This window comes from Alligator mississippiensis, chromosome 2 (genome assembly GCF_030867095.1).
Source record: "Alligator mississippiensis isolate rAllMis1 chromosome 2, rAllMis1, whole genome shotgun sequence".
Lineage (NCBI taxonomy): Eukaryota > Metazoa > Chordata > Crocodylia > Alligatoridae > Alligator > Alligator mississippiensis.
In genome coordinates, this window is record NC_081825.1 from 183,543,629 (window position 1) to 183,561,181 (window position 17,553).

Genomic DNA, 17,553 nt, shown 5'->3' on the forward strand with positions numbered 1-17,553 from the left:
CACTTCTGAGAGAAACTGTGCACTATATACGGTACAAGCGGTGTAGATATGTATTGTTAATTACTTATGTACAGCTACTCCTTGCTTAATGTCATAGTTACGTTCTTGAAAAATGTGATGCTAAGTGAATCCAATTACATCACAGTAGTTACCTATTAGCAGGTGGCGGCCAAACAACGTTATAACTGAACATTGTGCGACTTTAAGCGAGTATGTTCTCTAAGAGATCAGAGATGTAATGACGAAACATTAACCAAGATGACATTAAGTGAGGAGTACCTGTACCATGGACACAGTATAATATGACTTTTAAATAGCTTTACTTCTTACTAGCATTTTTTGGTGCACCTTCATATACCCCCGCCTAGGCAGCACATCATTAGCTAAATGATGAAGAGTTCACTGTTCTTCACATGCTTTTTCCTTTGGTCCCAGATACAGTACTTGCAATCTGGTATATGTTCTAAACTATTATTAGGAGCATGTTCTACCAAATCAGATCAGTAACAGCAGCAGAAAAGGAGACTTTAAACAGTGACAAACATGCTATTAATCATGCCACATGCCATCCACTTGTAAGTCTCCACCTTGAACTTTGATCAAAGCAAATATGATTTAATTGCCAGCCAGGGTATGTATGTATATGGGTTGTGATGGTGATGGTGGGGCAATGGGTTCTCCCTCTCGTTTTCTTAAGTTGTTTTTTTCCCATAGGCTTACCAGCAATCTGTATGCCGATAAGCCATTTACAAGGCTTATTAATTGCAGTTGCTGCCCATTCTTAGAGTGTATATTGTTTGAATCTCAGAATAGGTAAAAGATTTGCATTTGTGCTTTCAAGGTTTTTTTGAGAGCTAGATAAATGAAGCTCAGCAGCAACATTCCCCCTTTAGTAACTAAACAAACCTGAAAGATGACAGAAAAAAGCAATCTTTGAATTAATCTAGCAGTCATGGAAGCAACTATTACCACCATCTAAATGATTCTAGTCAACAATAAAATATCAAAAGAATTTATGCAGACTGTAAAGTTAACAGGTGAAATCAACAGAGCAGATAAGAATTCCAGTCAGCGGAAGTAAAACAATATAAACTCACTGACTGCAATTCAAAGGGTTTGTCACATACGCATACATAATATTGACTTTGTGAAATACATTTTACGGTAACAGAAACGCACCCTTGTGCATATTAATTCACACTTAACTACGTGGCCAACCTTAAGCATCAACATAGCAGAGCAGACATGCCAGGAATCACTGCTAGCAGATATGCCAAGATTGACCCAAGGCTTATTGAAGTCAATAGAAGTCTTTCTTCTGTTAACATCATAGGGGCTGAGTTGGGTCCTCTTCAGCACTTGAAATGTGCCAGCCATTTTATACACGGACTCATCTGTCTGACCAGTCCAGCATCTTGACTCATATTTCTCTCATCTCCTCACAGCTGTCTTATTATCTATGGCAACACAACAGAGCTTTTCATCTTTTCCTTAGATACACTGTCCCATTTCTCTCTTACCATAGACACCATCAAAATCTTCCAGTCCCATTGGATTTAGTCTTCACTTTAACCCTACACTCATGCATCTCCATGTCAAAATCTTGCTGCATTTTCCTACATGATGTATCAATGATCTGGCCCTTTTTATTCACCAAACCTACCACTGCCTTTTCTATTCACCAAACCTACCATGATTACCCTCCTTTAAACAACTTGTTTTTGACTTTGCCTCCAACCAGCCAGTCCCACACCAAGTCCATCCAAGATGCTGACTGACGTTGGGACATTACACTGAGCGTATGAATCCCCTCCTTCAAGTCCTTCTGCTGATTTCCTCTACTGCTCCATATCACAAACAAGCACCTCATCTTCATCTCAGAGATCTTTTGCCCTTTGGCTCCATGCTCCTACTAGTTCCATTCCCTTATTGTGATGTTGACCTCTTCGGTTCACCAGGGATACCTCTTTCATTATGCATTAGCCCATTTCTTGCTCCAGGTACCCTTGTGCCAGTCCTCACAGATGGCAAAAATCTCTGTCAAAAATGCATAAAGTTGAGTATGTTCCAGCTTTATGCAGGGGGCAGGGGTGAAAGAGGGATGGGCTGCTGAGCATGTAGTTTGGGGGGAGCAGAAGGTAGGAGTCTTACCTGCTCCAGAGACTCAAAGATCCTGGCTGCTGCTGTGGTAGAGTGGCCTGCCCTCTGTGGCTGCTGCTGCTGCTGCTACAGCAGCGGTTGTTGCTAAAGACAGACTGCACAAGGGGGGCACAATTCTGGAGTCCTCACTAAGTTGGCACCTGGGGAAAGTGCCCTGCTCACCCACCCTTGTTACACTACTGTCACAACATTTCTGTAAGCGAACAGATTTTATTTTCTAAGCCTGTGCATTAGCTCATCTGAAGTCCATTGATTAAAGTTACTCAAACTAAGGTTACCAAGGGGAGCTGTATGAATCAGGGATCCCTCGGCAACCCTGGCACCCTAAATAAATGAACTACTCACAATCTCATTCCAACTAGCCTAGTCCTTTTACATATCCACTGAAGGCCAGTGAGCTACATGCAGTGGGGTGACCTGGAGGCAAAGAGCTCTGTATTCTTGCTTCAATTTAGATAGCAAAATAAGTGACTACACAGAATCCAGCAGCTGTCTGCTTTCTCTGGGCTGTTACCCCACCCCCATTACAACAGAAAATAAAATTCCAGAGTCCCCCCTCCCACTGAGCCCTGAAAAAGGGAGAATGATTGCAACCCACCCTGATCTACCTCATTCCCTCCCCCCAGAGCTGAGAAAAGTAGGGTGTAAGCTGGCTTCTCTAAGAGACACTGAAATAAAGTGTGGGGTCTTCAAGGCTACCTAGCCATCATTTCTTATGCAATAAGGACTCTGTCAGAGCAGCTGGAAGAAAGGTCAGGAGTGAATGAGGAGTCCCAAGTTATTTGCCTAAGATGTCAATGCTGCTACTGGAGCAAGCTTGCACCTGGTTTACACAATAGCTTGTGCCTGATTTACACAATCTGCCTTGGTGCCCCTTTTCCATGCTATGATGGCTGATGAATCCTAAAAGATCCCATGCCCACACCTGGCCCTAAACAAGCCTCATCTGGTAGCTTTAGTCTTCCCCCCCCCCATGCACGCTTCACTCTAGTCTAGACCTCCTTGCATCTTCCAGCATAGACTGCAGTAGGAGATGGTTTAATGTGAGCAGGATATACCAGCACTACCCCTCCAAGCAACTCCCAATTTTCTACCCCCTCCTTGCACTGCAGACAGGGGAGAGAACCTGGACTATTTGCTTGGAATTGCTAATTGTCTCCCTTGGCTGTTGTCATTTTACCACATAGCCTGATTCTGCTTGATGTCAAGCAGGAGTAACTCCCCTTGACATCCACTGAACCGCTGCAAGGGCAGAAACAACCTCACAGCCTCTGCAGAGGAATGCATTGGCACAGAACTATTTGGACACCAGGCAAGCCTGCTTGCTTATATTGCCTCACAGTTCCCTCTGCAGGGAAGTTGTGTTAGAGGTTTACAATAGCCTGTGAAAGAGCAGACGCTCCATCTGTGAAGTGCTTACAAGAAAATCAGAGTGTGATTGGGATAGGAGAGCAAGAACTTTCATACACGGGAGGGGGGAGAGGAGGGAAATGATGCCACTTTTATGCAGAATGAATTTCTCCTTTTCACATTCATTTCCCTGCGTGCTCATCCATACATCTCTTGTACTTTATAGTGCTCCTATCTGTGCAAATCTCAGAGGTGCAGCACAATTATACAAACACCAGGGTTCAGACACCCTCAGCAAGTGTGATTATGCCCGAGTGCAGTGCTTAATAAGATCACTAGATGCCTAAACTAAAGGGGAAGACACATTTGTTTAGAGCTGAGTTGGAAAAGCCTTCAAGTACAGTTATGTCGGGGGTTCTGCTACCTGATCAGAGCTGCTCTCAATCCAAGTATAGAAGCCTTGGATACTTGGCTGGATTCACTTTCTTATGGGGAAGGCATTTGTGTGTAAGGTATATAAGAGCTAAACTGATGGCACAGGTCTCTGAGTGGAGAGGAAGGACAACCCGGGAACACATCTGTAATGTTATGAAGCAGAACTGAGGTGGGGTTAGGGTAACAGAGGGAACTTTAGACAGAGACAACCCTGCTACAAGCAGAAGATTAGGTGACCCCTGGAAGCCCCTTCCAGCCTTGTTTTGTCTAGGATTCTAACTTCTTCCTCAAGTCCCAATTTGGAAAGCAGAACAGGGAGGGAGTGGAGGCCTTTATAAAAAAGTATTTAAGAAATTACAGTCCACTTTCATTATACAGAACCCCACAGTGAATATTCATTTAAGTATCCTCTTCCCTCTTTAAAAAGAAATGCATGCACACTTCAGTTGCTTCAGTGGTGGCAGATGACAACAAGGAGCAATGGTCTCAAGTTGCAGCAAGGGAGGTTTAAGTTGGATATTAGGAAAAAAACCTCTCTCACTAGGGACATGGTGAAACACTAGAGCAAGTTACCTAGAGAGATGGTGGAATCTCCATCCTTGGAGTTTTTCAAGACCTGGCTCAACAAAGCCCTGGCTGGAATGATCTAGGTGCACACGGTCTTGCTTTGAGCAGGGGGTTGGACTTGATGATCTCCTGAGGTCCCTTCCAACCCTCATTTTCTATGATTCTATGATTAGTACCACTGAGATACTTTAATCAACAGCACTGAACCTGGTTTCCTTAGAAATCAAGAAGTGGAATTTACAATATACACCAGCCTAGGTGTTCAGAACATCCATCACTGACACCCAGGTGCTCATTATAACAGAGTAATGCATTCATTTTTTGCAGAATTACTATAGTGATTGAGCCATTACTACAGAATACAGCTGTATTTTTGCTAAGGGAGATAGGAAACCATACAGTAAAATTCTGAGCTGGGGCACAGAGGAAAAGTGCTTGTATTTACACCTTTCTTTCTTCCTAAAATGAAGAAGACAATAATCCTTTTCCCTCTTACAAAAGAAAACATCCTGTTCCACAGCCAGAGATACCAGTTTTTAGTAAGTTTGGAATCAGGTTTGGAGCAGCCCTGTATATGCAAAGTAGCTTTGGGCTTCAAGGAGCCTCATGCTATCACTGCAATGTGAGTGGGACTCATACCTGGTGACTTGGCCCAGACAGTGCCCACCCTCCATTTAAATCCTATGAAAGCTCTGGAGGATTCGTGCGTTGCTTGCAAAGGTCCTTAATGGATCATCTGCCCGGGACTGAATTTCATCTTGCAAAACATCTATAGAAACCAAGTAAAATGTAAATTCATTTAGGCCAGGGAGATGATTTAGGCCCAGATGCAACAAAGTATTTAAACACATGCTTAATTCCTAGGGAATCAGCAGGATTATTTGTGGGTAGAAAAACAACATCAGCATGTGCGTATGTGTTTGCTGGACTGGGGCCTTAGCTGCTAGAGTTCCAGTATGATGTGATATGCATGCAAGTGGCAAAACTTGTTACAAAAGCGAACTCCACTGTGAAATTCCACTCTTTCACTATTGTGGAGAGAGCAGGAGGCCAGAAGTTATTGGCATCAACAAAACATACCACAGAACAGGCAGTCACCTAGCCAGGACAAGATGTTTGAATACTGTTTCTTGATGCAGACTGTGGGGAATGTACATAGATCTAGCCTAAACACTCAGAGATAATAAGCGACTTATGGAATCTGAGAGCAAACAAGTACCTGCTGAAGCATATGGAATGTCATGCCATGGGGTGGGCCTTTGACACTCTGGTTCCTGTATTTTAGCACATGAGCTTCTACTATCTGAACAAAAAGACAAAGATCTCCTGGCCAAGCCTACAGCAGAATAGTCAGATTCCGTTTGTAGCTCAAGCACCGCTAGACAGGGAGAAACACTCTCCACTCATTGGGTGCGGATTATTCCTGGCTCAATAACAGCTCGTGAGGCCTGCTTTGCTATTAGCCTGACCGCTTATACCTGTGGGTTTCTCCCCCAGCACTTAGCCACATTCATCATGGATAAGAGTGAGTCCATTGTAACAGTGGATGACGCCGTCCGGAAACTGATGTTGCTTAGTTCTAAAGAGAAGATCTGGACCCAGGAGATGCTGCTGCAGGTGAACGACAAGGCTATCCGGCTGCTGGACTGTGAGTCACAGGTATGTCAAGTGCTACTGGAAAGGTACATGTAGGGTAAACCACTGTGCTCAACAAAGGAAAGCACTGAATACCATGGGTTGCATGATTTGGAAATGTTCTTCCTCAAGAAAGAGTTCTGCACTGGACTGAATGGGTGCCCAAAAGAAAAACCAACAGCCAGCCAAGGAGAGAGGGTGGCTGTTTCTATCCCCTAGAATGCAGTGGGGGTCCAAACTCATCTGGCCCCATCAGCTGCATTAGGGTTGCTGGGCTGTGTTGCAGGTTGAATTGGGACCATGCACAAGAGCCAATACACAAGACAGGCCAGTCAGGTGCTGCATACAGCACACGCCCCATGCCAGTCCACTGTGCCGTGTGCCAAGCAAACCACAGGGCACAGCTGGTTCATGCTGCATGTGATGGGCATGGCTAGACTGGCCACACACACTGCACAGGGCACAGGGGGGTACTCTGCCAGACTGGCCCTCTGCAATGGCTCTGGCATTCCTGGAAGGCTTGGGGCCCAATCCAAACCAACCCTGGGGTTAATGCACAAAGTCAGTGTGGCGCTGGTGCCATATGCTCCTCAGACTGACCCCCAGTACTGAGTGCAATGCCTGTGGCATCGGGTCCAACCCACATGCCAGGCTGGGTCTATAGGCTAGCTCTATCAGACTGACCCAGACTGGACCCTGTATCACATGCCAGGCTGGCTCTATCAGACTGACCCAGACTGGACTGTATGGCTCCAAGGGCTAGATCTGGCCTGTTCATGTTTGACATTCCTGCTATAGAACAACAGGATTTGCATGTGAGCTCAGTGCGTGGCTACTGATCAAGTGAGAGAAACTCTCAGATTCTATGAGCAAGACTCCAGGTCCACAACAGAACAGCCCTTGTGGAAATGACAGGTCAATGTGATTCACAGTTCTGTGAAATGGTCTAAGAGGAAGCTATCTGTGCTTCAGTACCACGAAGGACCCTGGCCAGGAGCAGTGCCCTATTTGGGCACACCCACATAGTAAAAAAGTCTCTGCCCCAAAGAGTATGCAGCGTAGATGGACAAGCCTGAAAGAGTAGCAGGAAAGTAACATAATCTCCATTTTAATCACAGGGAACTGAGGCACAGAAATATTTGCCCCATGTAACATAGGCAATCTGCAGCAGAGCCAAGTGCAAACAGAGGGTGTCCTGAATCTCCATTTAGTGCCTTAACCACAAAGCATCCTTCCTCTTGGTGCTCCCAAACCAGCTGCATGTGCATGTGTTAAGCAAAAGCTTAGGACTGCCAGTTGACTTCTCCAGCAAGATCATAACACCAAGAGGATATCTGGAGAGGCAGTACCAGGACATTGTGCTGCTAGCCCAGCAGCAACCCCCACCTGGGAACCCCACCTCTAGACCTCAGAGAAGAACATGAGTTCATCTAAGTTTGTGATTAGCACCCTAATCCCACTTCACAATGCTGGCCTATCCCCTCCTCCTCTAACCACTGGACACAGAACAACAGGGACAAACCATTGCCAGGAAATGTGTCTCATGTGAAGTCACTTCTGCCTTCAGCAATGAGTACCAGGGGTAAATGCAAGGCATAGCTGCAAAATTCCTATTTGTATAACTCATTCCCCCTTGCTTTCCAGGAGGAGCTAGAGGACTTCCCTCTCCCAACTGTCCAGCACTGCCAAACAGTGCTGAATCAGATGCGGTATCCCTCCATCCTTCTGCTGGTGTGTCAAGACTCTGAGCAGCACAAGCCTGACATTCACTTCTTCAACTGCGATGAGGTTGAGGTGAGCAGAGACAGTGGGATGCATCACAGCTTCTTGGGGCCAGATCTTTCAAAACCTTCCTCACCGGCTTGAGGCACTTGAGAGAAAAGCCAAACCAGAATTCCATGCATAAGTGAACATTTAGACCACTGTAAGTGTGCCTACACCAGGGGTGGGCAAAATGCGGCCCGTGGGCCAGATGCGGCCCACCAGGCCATTCTATCCAGCCCGTGGGGCCCCTAAAAATTTAGAAAATTAATATTTATCTGCCCCAAGCTGCCTGTCACGTGGACCTCAATGGCTTGCCAAAGTTCAGTAAGCGTCCCTCCACCCAAAATAATTGCCCGCCGCTGGTCTACATGTTCATTAATGCACAATAGTTACTGTGCATTTAGTTTAGCACTTGCTTAATGAAGTACTAATTAAATGGGCAGTAACTAGTTTTTTGTGGTGCTTACTGTACAGTAGCCTAATAACACGGCGCGATAGCGTATTAGCATGGTTTTTGATTGACATGCTACTGCACGGTGTTATTAGGCTACTAAGTGTCTCATGTAGATGCGCCAAGTGAGCGGCAACGAACAGAATAGGGTGCATGGAGGCACTCATGTATCTGGATGGGTTTGTACTAGCTGGCTCAAATAATGGTACAGTGGGGACAGAGCTATGAGTATTGTCATGCAAGGGTTGTTCACTATGAACAGTTTTACAGTGCTTTCTATTACATCACATCAAACATAGGGCTTACACATATCACATGTTTACATCACTATAACCTTTCCTTACACCAAAGTAAACAAGGATTGGATACATGATATATAACCCTTCAATGGTGTAATTTCTTAAAATCCAATGTAAAGTGACCCTGGGAAAAGTGGGGGGGGGGGTGCAGGATGAGGGAGTGGGATGGGGTAAAACTAGGTGGAATTATGCATCTGCTTCTCCCCAGTGATAGCCATTGACTCTACTGCCATCTAGTGATGAGATACCATAATAACTCCTCCAAGATAACTGGTCATCTATCTGCTCCAAATTATGGTGTAAAAATTATACTGGTGCTAAGCTGTCCAGGGTGCCCAAAGACTTAACAGCAGTAATATTTCACAAGCATATGTATGACAACAGAAATGCTTCTGATCATTCCTGTGAGCTGGTAAAAAGACAGCAACCTGCCTGCTTTATCTACAATAACTAGCAAGGCAGTTACTGGTGTAAAAATCAACACAGCTGCAATGAACTCAATGCAGCTATCAGGAATGACATGGGGCTTTCCCCCAAGTGCCCTTCCATTCTGAACTGTTGCTTCCTTCCAGCAATCCCGTTCCTTTCTCTTTCGGAAAGCTGGTGAGTCACTCTGCAGCTTTATCAGCAGGTACACGATAAAAACAGTGGCCAGGAACAGGAAGCTTTTTCCTTATCTACACTGGTATTCCAGCCACAAGTGAGCAGCTCCACTAGAACAAACCCTATGTACAATATACACATGTGCAACAACTGTTGCATTGCACAGCCTATCCCAGTGAATCATGCTGCACCAGTGTTCGTGGGGGCTATGCTAGAGACTTCCACTGGTCCAGCTACTCCTGGCTGAAATTCCAGTACACACCACACCTAAGATTAACCCTCATTTTCCTGCCTCATAGATAGATGCTGGGACCTAGTTCTCCTCGAGAACCAGAGCCTTTCAGCTTCGCCAGGCTCTCTCACCATGTTCTCTGACAGGGCGAAGATAAGCACTGCACAGTGACAGTCCAGTCCAGGGCCAAACTCTATCACAAGTTTCTAAACCTCCATGTTCTCCCCCAGCTACTTCCCTACCATCTCTCCTGTGTTCTTCAATCCCTGGAAAGCAAAATTTTTACTAGATTGTCCCTGTTTTGTGTTTGAGGCGGAGATGGTCCATGAGGACATAGAAAGCGCACTTGCAGACCACAAGCATGGAAAGAAGATACGGCCACAGACACTCAAGTAAGTGGGGCAGACAGATGGGTTACAGTAGGCAGTGAGGGAATGAGAGGGGCCACCTGCCTCATCTTTTAGAGAAAAAACAGTGGATGCAAGGGCTGGACCTTTTCAAACATAGACCTAGGTCAGGAGTGGGCTGAGGTGTGAGATAGTGTTCAAAACTGAATCAGAACTGGAGTGTGATGGGACTGAAACACACGCACTGCAAGGTTTTGAACAAATGAAAGGGAAAAATGGGCCCCTTTTGGGTTGGGCTCTGTTCCAGAAATAAGACTATAAGCATCAGCTCACATCCAGCAATTCAGATCCAACACGTGTCATTTTTCCACTCAGAATTTATCCTTGTTTTATTTGCCTGGGAAAGGGAGGTACAAGTTCCGTGATAGATATACAATCATGTTTCACTACAGCTACCATCAGATTTTCCATACCCTTGGTCAAAGTACTTAACAGCGCTGCTCATTAGTGAATCACAAGCAGTATCCTTGCTGTGGTGATAACCCAACCAGGTGGAACCAGTCCTTATTCTTTGTCCTACACGAGGAATCCCACAGGTTCTGCTGGTCAAGGCACTAGCCTTAAAACCCTACATCATTATTAATCTGCTTTTGCTGGAAGTAGACTGTATAGGCCAACCAGGGGGAAACTTAGTTTAATCCTTTAGTCCCTAAATTATTTTACTTACAGAGATAGAAAGATGCATGTTGATATTTCACACACTTCCCTCTGAATCTTATTGATTATATTGCAATTTCTAAATATTAATTAAAATAAGAGGTGATATATTTATGAGCAGAGGCCAGCAAAAAAACTTGCATCTTGATCATGACTGTTTCTCAAACCCTGAAAGAGCCAATCTGTGGAACAGAAAGGATGGTGCTGTGTCCTCTTTTAGTGCTGCCATGGCCACAGAGGGAACTGATGAGCGCACTACAGTCTTGGCCAAGGAGATGCATCTCATAGCTCAAATGGTAGAAGATCATGTATTAAGATCCACATGTCCCAGGTCTCATCTGCTCAGCTGACTGCTCAGCCAAGGACATGACATTTCTCCAGCAAAAATCCAATGCATTGTTTAATTGTACTGATCTCTGCCCTGTGATGAATTCCAGCCAAATCAAATAGCCCAGGCTGAGATTCCTCTTCCTTGTTCTGACTGGCATATTCAGTCTAGTCTCCTCGGACCAAGAAACGCTGCCACTGATGGTAGGATGGGTTGTTTTCACGTTGTTTATCCCACAGGGTAAACCAAGAGAAAATAAAGCAGAGACAATCGATTCTCCCACTGCCCCAGGGACCAGCGCCTATTCCAATCCAGCACGAGATGCGAGGCTCGCCAAGGAACCGGGTGGCTGCCCCATCCCAGCATAATGAACCAGGTAATGGAGGAATTCAGTGGCTCTGTAACGTGAATATGTGAATTCTGCCCACAGATAGACAAGACTGCCACCCATCCAGGGTCTCCTGGCTATTTGAAGCCTGATATTGCCAAAACACAAGACCGCCAATGCCATTTCACAGGGGTCACAGCAGAACTAGAAAGAGCCTCTCTATATTATTTACACCCACCATCTGCATTTAAAAAATGCAGTATTTCTACCTGCCAGAATAGCAACAGACCTCCTACACAGGGTGAGAGAAGTCTCAGTGACCCAAAGGTCCTCAGAGCTATAGTGATGTTACTTAGGGTGTTGTTTGCACAGTGCAGGCAGCTGCTACTGTTGCCACTGTAGCTTTGGCTCAAGCAGCAGCAGCCCCATGGCACAGGCTCCCTTGGAGCTGCCCTTGGTGCCCTGTTTGCTCCACCCCTCTTTCTTCCCCCCATCCCACCCCAATATGCTATTAGGTGCAGGACTGCACTTGCTGTGACAAAAACTTGGTGGGGGGGAGAGGGGATTCTGATGCCCCTCTTACTTGGTGCCTGGGGATGGTGCCCTGCTTGCTTCCCCTTACTGGTTACACTACTATTCACTACTGTGATCCAATTCACTGTTCTTCCAATTCCCTGCCACCTTCCCCTTCCCCTTCCCCTCAATTAGTGACTCCTGAGAACTGAGCACTACTGAATAACTCACCATTATTTCCATTCCCCTTACAGTGGTGAGTTAACCAGGGTTTACTTTATACAGTACATAAATAATCCATTCCCCGATGACCTTCAAGTGTAAATAGGCAAGAAAGAGATGCTATGCAAGATCTGGAATTGAGACACTGAAGATAAAAGCCTGGCTCACTTGACTTCATGGAGCCAAGAATTTCCGTTAGAAGAATAAACTGATTTTTCCAAAATCCCACCAGGCGATTGTGGCAGAAACCAGAATTGAACTCATATCTTGTGGTGTGCTAACCACAAACCCTTCCCTTATCTCTTTGTTTCATCTCCCTCTAATCAAAACACTTATTTTTCCCAAGAAGGGGGAACATAGGAAACAAGCTCCTAATTTCATTTTTAAAAATTCCCAACAGTTTGGAGGCATCTTTCTTGCAGTCACATCTTTTGCCAGTACTAAGAGATATTTGCATTTTACATGCACTTTTAATATGCTTTAAAAAAAAAAGAAAGAAAAAGAAAACTTAACTAAGATGCAACATGAAATTCTACACTCATGCTTGGGAGAGAAAATATTCTCTCCTAAGGATGACTAGGAGAGGCCAAACAACTGGTTTGTGTTCCTAGGTAAAGACTCTATTTTTGAACTGGCTTTGCATAATGAAAATTACATGCAGCTGGAGCAGATGATGGAGATCTGACTTTTTTTTTTTTAGCACTCAATGGGCACATAATACAGATGGGGTGCAAAGTCTTTTCATTCCCTAAGGGTGACACAGATTGCAGCCTCTTTGTGGCAGATGTTTTATGGGTACATTTTAAGGGTAAGGACAACACAGCATGTTATCATGTCAGATTCATGTTGTCACATAGTAAAAGTGGAGTGAACACATTATGCCCAGGCAGACTACAAAGGAACAACTGGGTACAATTATCCCTTGAAAAAATTGTGTAGTAACTTTGCCATGAGGGGAAGTGACTATGTGGAATGTGTTGCATGTCTGCTTCCTGAGGTCAGAGGTCAGCAACTTTTTCAGGTTGGGGGCTGGAATGTCCCAGTTTGGGTTAAGTTGGGGCAGGTGGGCGCTAGGACCTGGCCACCACTGCAACTTCTCTCTGCCACTGCACAAGTGAAAGCACCTGCCACCAAAAGTAATAAAACCCCATATCAACAGGCTGAATCCAATGGCTCCATGAGTCAGATCTGGCCCACAGGTCATAGGGTGCTGACCCCTGCTCAAAGCAGTTTCAGTTAGAAATGCTGATTTACATTGAGCAAATGGCTATCCCTGTTTCCTCTTGGCCAGGTGCTGTTGTAGCGCCTATTACATCTTGGGAGAACCATCTCCTCTTTACTATGGCATCAAAGCCAGAATCAATTTCCCCACAGCGGTTGCGTTATATGTCCTCAGTCTAAGAGATAAGACTTGCCTCAAAGTGTTTACAGTCAAAGGAAGTGTTTCTGTCTCCATTTTATAGTAGGGTTTGAGTGTTGTGTAATTGTGATGATCCAGGGAATGTGCAAACAAAATGTGCAAACAGCAAGATATGCTTGATAATATTTTTAGTAGAATAACTATATTGTTGGAGAAATGTTAGACAGGATTTCAGGCATAAAACACCCTTCCTTAGGCACTGATTCTGCCCAAGCCAAAACATACAATCAATTCAATGTGACATCTTCCCTCATGTGACTTTGTCCTGCAAGACCAGGGCATTGTCTGGTTATGATGATCTACTATTTTTCAGCTTTCATTTCCACAGTGATGTACTTTTCCCTGTTTACAGCTTCAAAGAGTGTCACTTGTATACTACTGAAACTAGCACTGAATCCATGATTTTATATTTATCAAGAAATCTTATAGCTAAAAAATCTTATACACACACACACACACATATATAATGTAAAGTATCAGAAAGATGTAAAGTATGTGTGCGTGTGTGTATAAAAGATGTAAAGATGTAAAGTATGTGTGTATGAACACACATACTTTACATCTTTTATATATAATCAGGGATTCAACACTAGTTTCAGTAGTATGCAAGTTACACTCTTGAGTATGAACCTAGAACAGCACTTCAGGTGACACAGCTTATCAAGGCTCTTTCTCATACTTAACATCAGGGGCTGGCAACCTTTTCAAGCTGTGGGGTGGAGCAATCCAGCCAGATCAATGCATCATTTGTTGGGATTTTCCCATTGATGCACAAGGGATTTTTTTATATGCCCTGATGTCTGTGAGGGGGAAAAGGTTACACATTTAAGACCTCATGTAACTCTCACGGAAGTCAATGAGAGTCTTTCCATGTACTTCAGTAGAGATGGTTGTAACTGTTAGCTCACATAAACTGATGGTAGGTCTTGCAGGCATTATTCTAAACTCATTGAGTCAACTCAGTCTTTCAGTCATTATTATAAGCTCACGTGAGTCAACAGTGTGCCCTTGTTGCTAAGAAGGCTAACTGCATGCTAGGCTGCATTGCCAGCAGATTGAGGGAAGGCATTATTCCCCTCTATTCTGCAGTAGTGAGGCCACATCTGGAGTAATGTATCCAGTTTTGGGGCCCCCACTACAGAAAGGATGCAGACAAGCTTCAGCCAACACAAAGCACTAGCTCATTCAGTCACTACAGATCAGCAGATGCACCTCCTGGCATAGCTCCCAGCACTAGGCTTTCAGTGTTGGCTACTGACTGCAGAGGCAAGACTTTGAAATACACTGGCAACTCGCATCATTTGGGACAGGCCTTTCAAAGACAGCTCAATTATAATATTCCAAAGGTGACTTTTCTACTATTCACTGTGCAACATGGAAGAGATTTCTCTCTGCTTGGCTACACAGCAGGGTAAATTAGCCTGCACTAAGTTCCAGACTGCTGTGGTTTCTCTGCTTCTAATACCAGACCTAGCTTGTTTGCAATTAGTAAGGCTATCTCTACTCTATGCTAGTTTGCCTTTCCTGGCATTTTGTCTCAGATTCCCAAGAGCGCTTCCTTTACTAATTTTCCTATACTGAATGCAATAAAGAGCTTCCTCAGGCACACGCACAACTGGGGCTGCACACTTCATTTTCCCTTTTGGCCATAGTAAGACCACTCCACAGCCCATCTGGATTCCATTCATTAGCAATACTACCCAATGGATGATGTGTATTTCACAGACAGGGAGAGGACTCTGTACCTTCTCCCAAAAATATAAACTCTCACCCATTCAGTGGCAGGAGGATCACTGATACTTGTAACTAGGGTTTGTAGACTGCATAGACTGCAGCCATTAGAAAGCAACATATAAACTCTTGTGCAGGTCAGCCACTCTATCCATTCATGGATCTTGCTGTATTGGCACAGGACAATACATAACCAGGTCTCCCATTAAACATCGGTACTCATGTTTTGCTTTAGCACTAGCACCATGGGCCCAATCAGAATATGCCCCCTACCCCTGTGCCTCCATAACAAGGACTGGACATTTTGGAGATAGATCCCACCCCATATTTTCTACAAACAATGCTTCTGTTGCACACTATTTATTAACAAATGGTCAAGACAACTATGACCTTAACTCTGTTTTTCATAATGCTTTACAGAAGTCTGTATACTGCATCAACAAGGCCTCACATTACCTAAGGTTTATATCCAGATAAAATGGAAACTGATTTATGTCTGTGGGATGGATTAACACCTTGAATGAAGATGCTTTGTTAAGTCTTCTTCTTCTTCACTGCATTAGCACTGAACACCTGTCTAAACTAGTAACCCAATCCCTTTGTTTACAGAGGGTTTGCAGACAGCTTTTATGGCTCTCTGCCAGAACTGTATTCAACGACTCCCATTTTATATAGTCTGATGCTTTTAACTCAAGGAATTACTGGGTACTTTGAAATCTTTTGTTACCCAAGACTTATTTGCTATTCTTCTAACAAATAGCTTACTAAGAAACTACTGAAATGCTGACATCTCATTCATTGCCTGTCACTTGAAAGCCTAAGGACTACATCTGCTTTTATGTTTTTATTTACTGCTCATTAAGAAAACGGAAAGAACCAACTTGAGGAAATGCATACAAGTTTGCACAGGGCTCCTCAGATTTTTGTTCAGGCCTGTCCAATGCGTCAGTCATGCAGAATTCCTGGCATACCTGAGGCTACCAGACTAGTTTTTGCATACATTGTTATTGTCTCCTCTCTTCAATGTGCCCATCTAGTGTATATTCGATGTTCTGTCCATGTGACAACAGATGCTTATGCTGATAGATGTATGCTCTTTCAGTCATCTGTGACCAAAAAGAGTATCTGGGAGCTCACATATTGCTGAATGATGGAAGGAGGCCTGCAGGTCAGATCACCAGAAAGTATACATCAGCACAGCTCCACTGGGCTTGTCTACACTGCATCGGCAGGAAGGCTAGGTCAAGCCAGGTCCTGGCCACAGGCATGCTTGAAACGTGCCAGTGTGTTAATGAGACCAGTCATGCGTGTGTGCCTCAGTCTGGTACGCTTGAGACAGGGAGTTCAGGACTAGTCTAGAGTGGTCTTATCAGTGTACTTTAGGGTTTGGAGCGTGCCTTTGGGCTCAGTGTGGGTGGGGTGTGTTTGGGTCCATCCTGGCAAGGATACTGCCACTGCCACAGCCACTGCTTGGTAGACAAGCCCCTGAAATCCATGGAGTTGCCTTCTTTATTCAGTAGCTAAGTACTGGCTGTGGTTCCTTATGATTCATGCACTGTTTACATTGGCAGGCTGACAGAAATCAGTGGACACACTGTTGTTGTAGGTGAGGCTACATCCACTTGAAGGGTTTAATTGGCAATTTAGACCTCCTCACAGATAACCATGCTCTGACGTGTTGCCAAACCCAGCATAATTGATATGCAATCGAAATCCAGCTTTGCCAGCCAACCTGACCCAGGATCCTTGTTATTTGCTTGGGGTTTATGCCCGTTTTGATTAACTTTGTTATAAATGCCTTTTCTTGGTGATAAATGCCTTGGGTTTTTGTTTCCTTTGGCAGAATATGACCGACGAAGCTCCACCTCCCACGACCACGAAGAATCCCGAGCAATCTTAGCACAGAAGATCGAAAAAGAAACGGTTGGTAACAGGAACTGGGCATCTGTAGCAAGCAAAAAGAGAGTGGGAGCAGGGACTTTCACAGACCAACTTTGTGCACTTTATTAAATTTTAAATCTGCACCTGGGTCCCACAAAGAGGAAATGGGCAAGAGAGAAGATCCATACCTTGTTAGGCAAGAAGGTGCCATTTTAACTTTCACTGGGTGCATCTACACAAGATGCTAAAAGCACAGTAGACTAATTCTACTGCACATTAGCATGTCATGGCAAAAGCCATGCTAATGTGCTAATGCACAGAAGAATTAGTCTACTGCTCATTAGCATCACGTACAAGACATGCACCAGCACTACTGTGCAGTAGTGCAAATTACGATGCATTAAGGCACATGTAGATTTGCCCACTGAGTAGCACCTTGCTTTTTGAGTAGGTCCATTGTTTTCAATCGGAGCCTCTTGCAAAGTACTATCCCACACGGAAAAGAGTGTCATATCCAGAGATACTAGACATTCCTCTGATTTTTCTCAGTTATCATACAGTCTGTTAGCA

General features: G+C 44.5%; 2 protein-coding genes across 2 annotated transcripts in view; one reads left to right on the top strand and one right to left on the bottom strand.

The window, feature by feature from the left end:
* DEAF1 (DEAF1 transcription factor) overlaps positions 1 to 17,553 on the bottom strand; it is a 164,059-nt gene that overhangs the window by 131,806 nt on the left and 14,700 nt on the right. The window lies entirely within an intron of this gene.
* EPS8L2 (EPS8 like 2) overlaps positions 1 to 17,553 on the top strand; it is a 113,265-nt gene that overhangs the window by 66,816 nt on the left and 28,896 nt on the right. Inside the window, exons 5-9 of the mRNA XM_006263685.4 lie at positions 6,010 to 6,171; positions 7,792 to 7,941; positions 9,809 to 9,888; positions 11,128 to 11,264; positions 16,946 to 17,025. Of these exons, the coding sequence (XP_006263747.1) occupies positions 6,010 to 6,171; positions 7,792 to 7,941; positions 9,809 to 9,888; positions 11,128 to 11,264; positions 16,946 to 17,025 (609 nt within the window). The remainder of the gene's footprint in view (positions 1 to 6,009; positions 6,172 to 7,791; positions 7,942 to 9,808; positions 9,889 to 11,127; positions 11,265 to 16,945; positions 17,026 to 17,553) is intronic.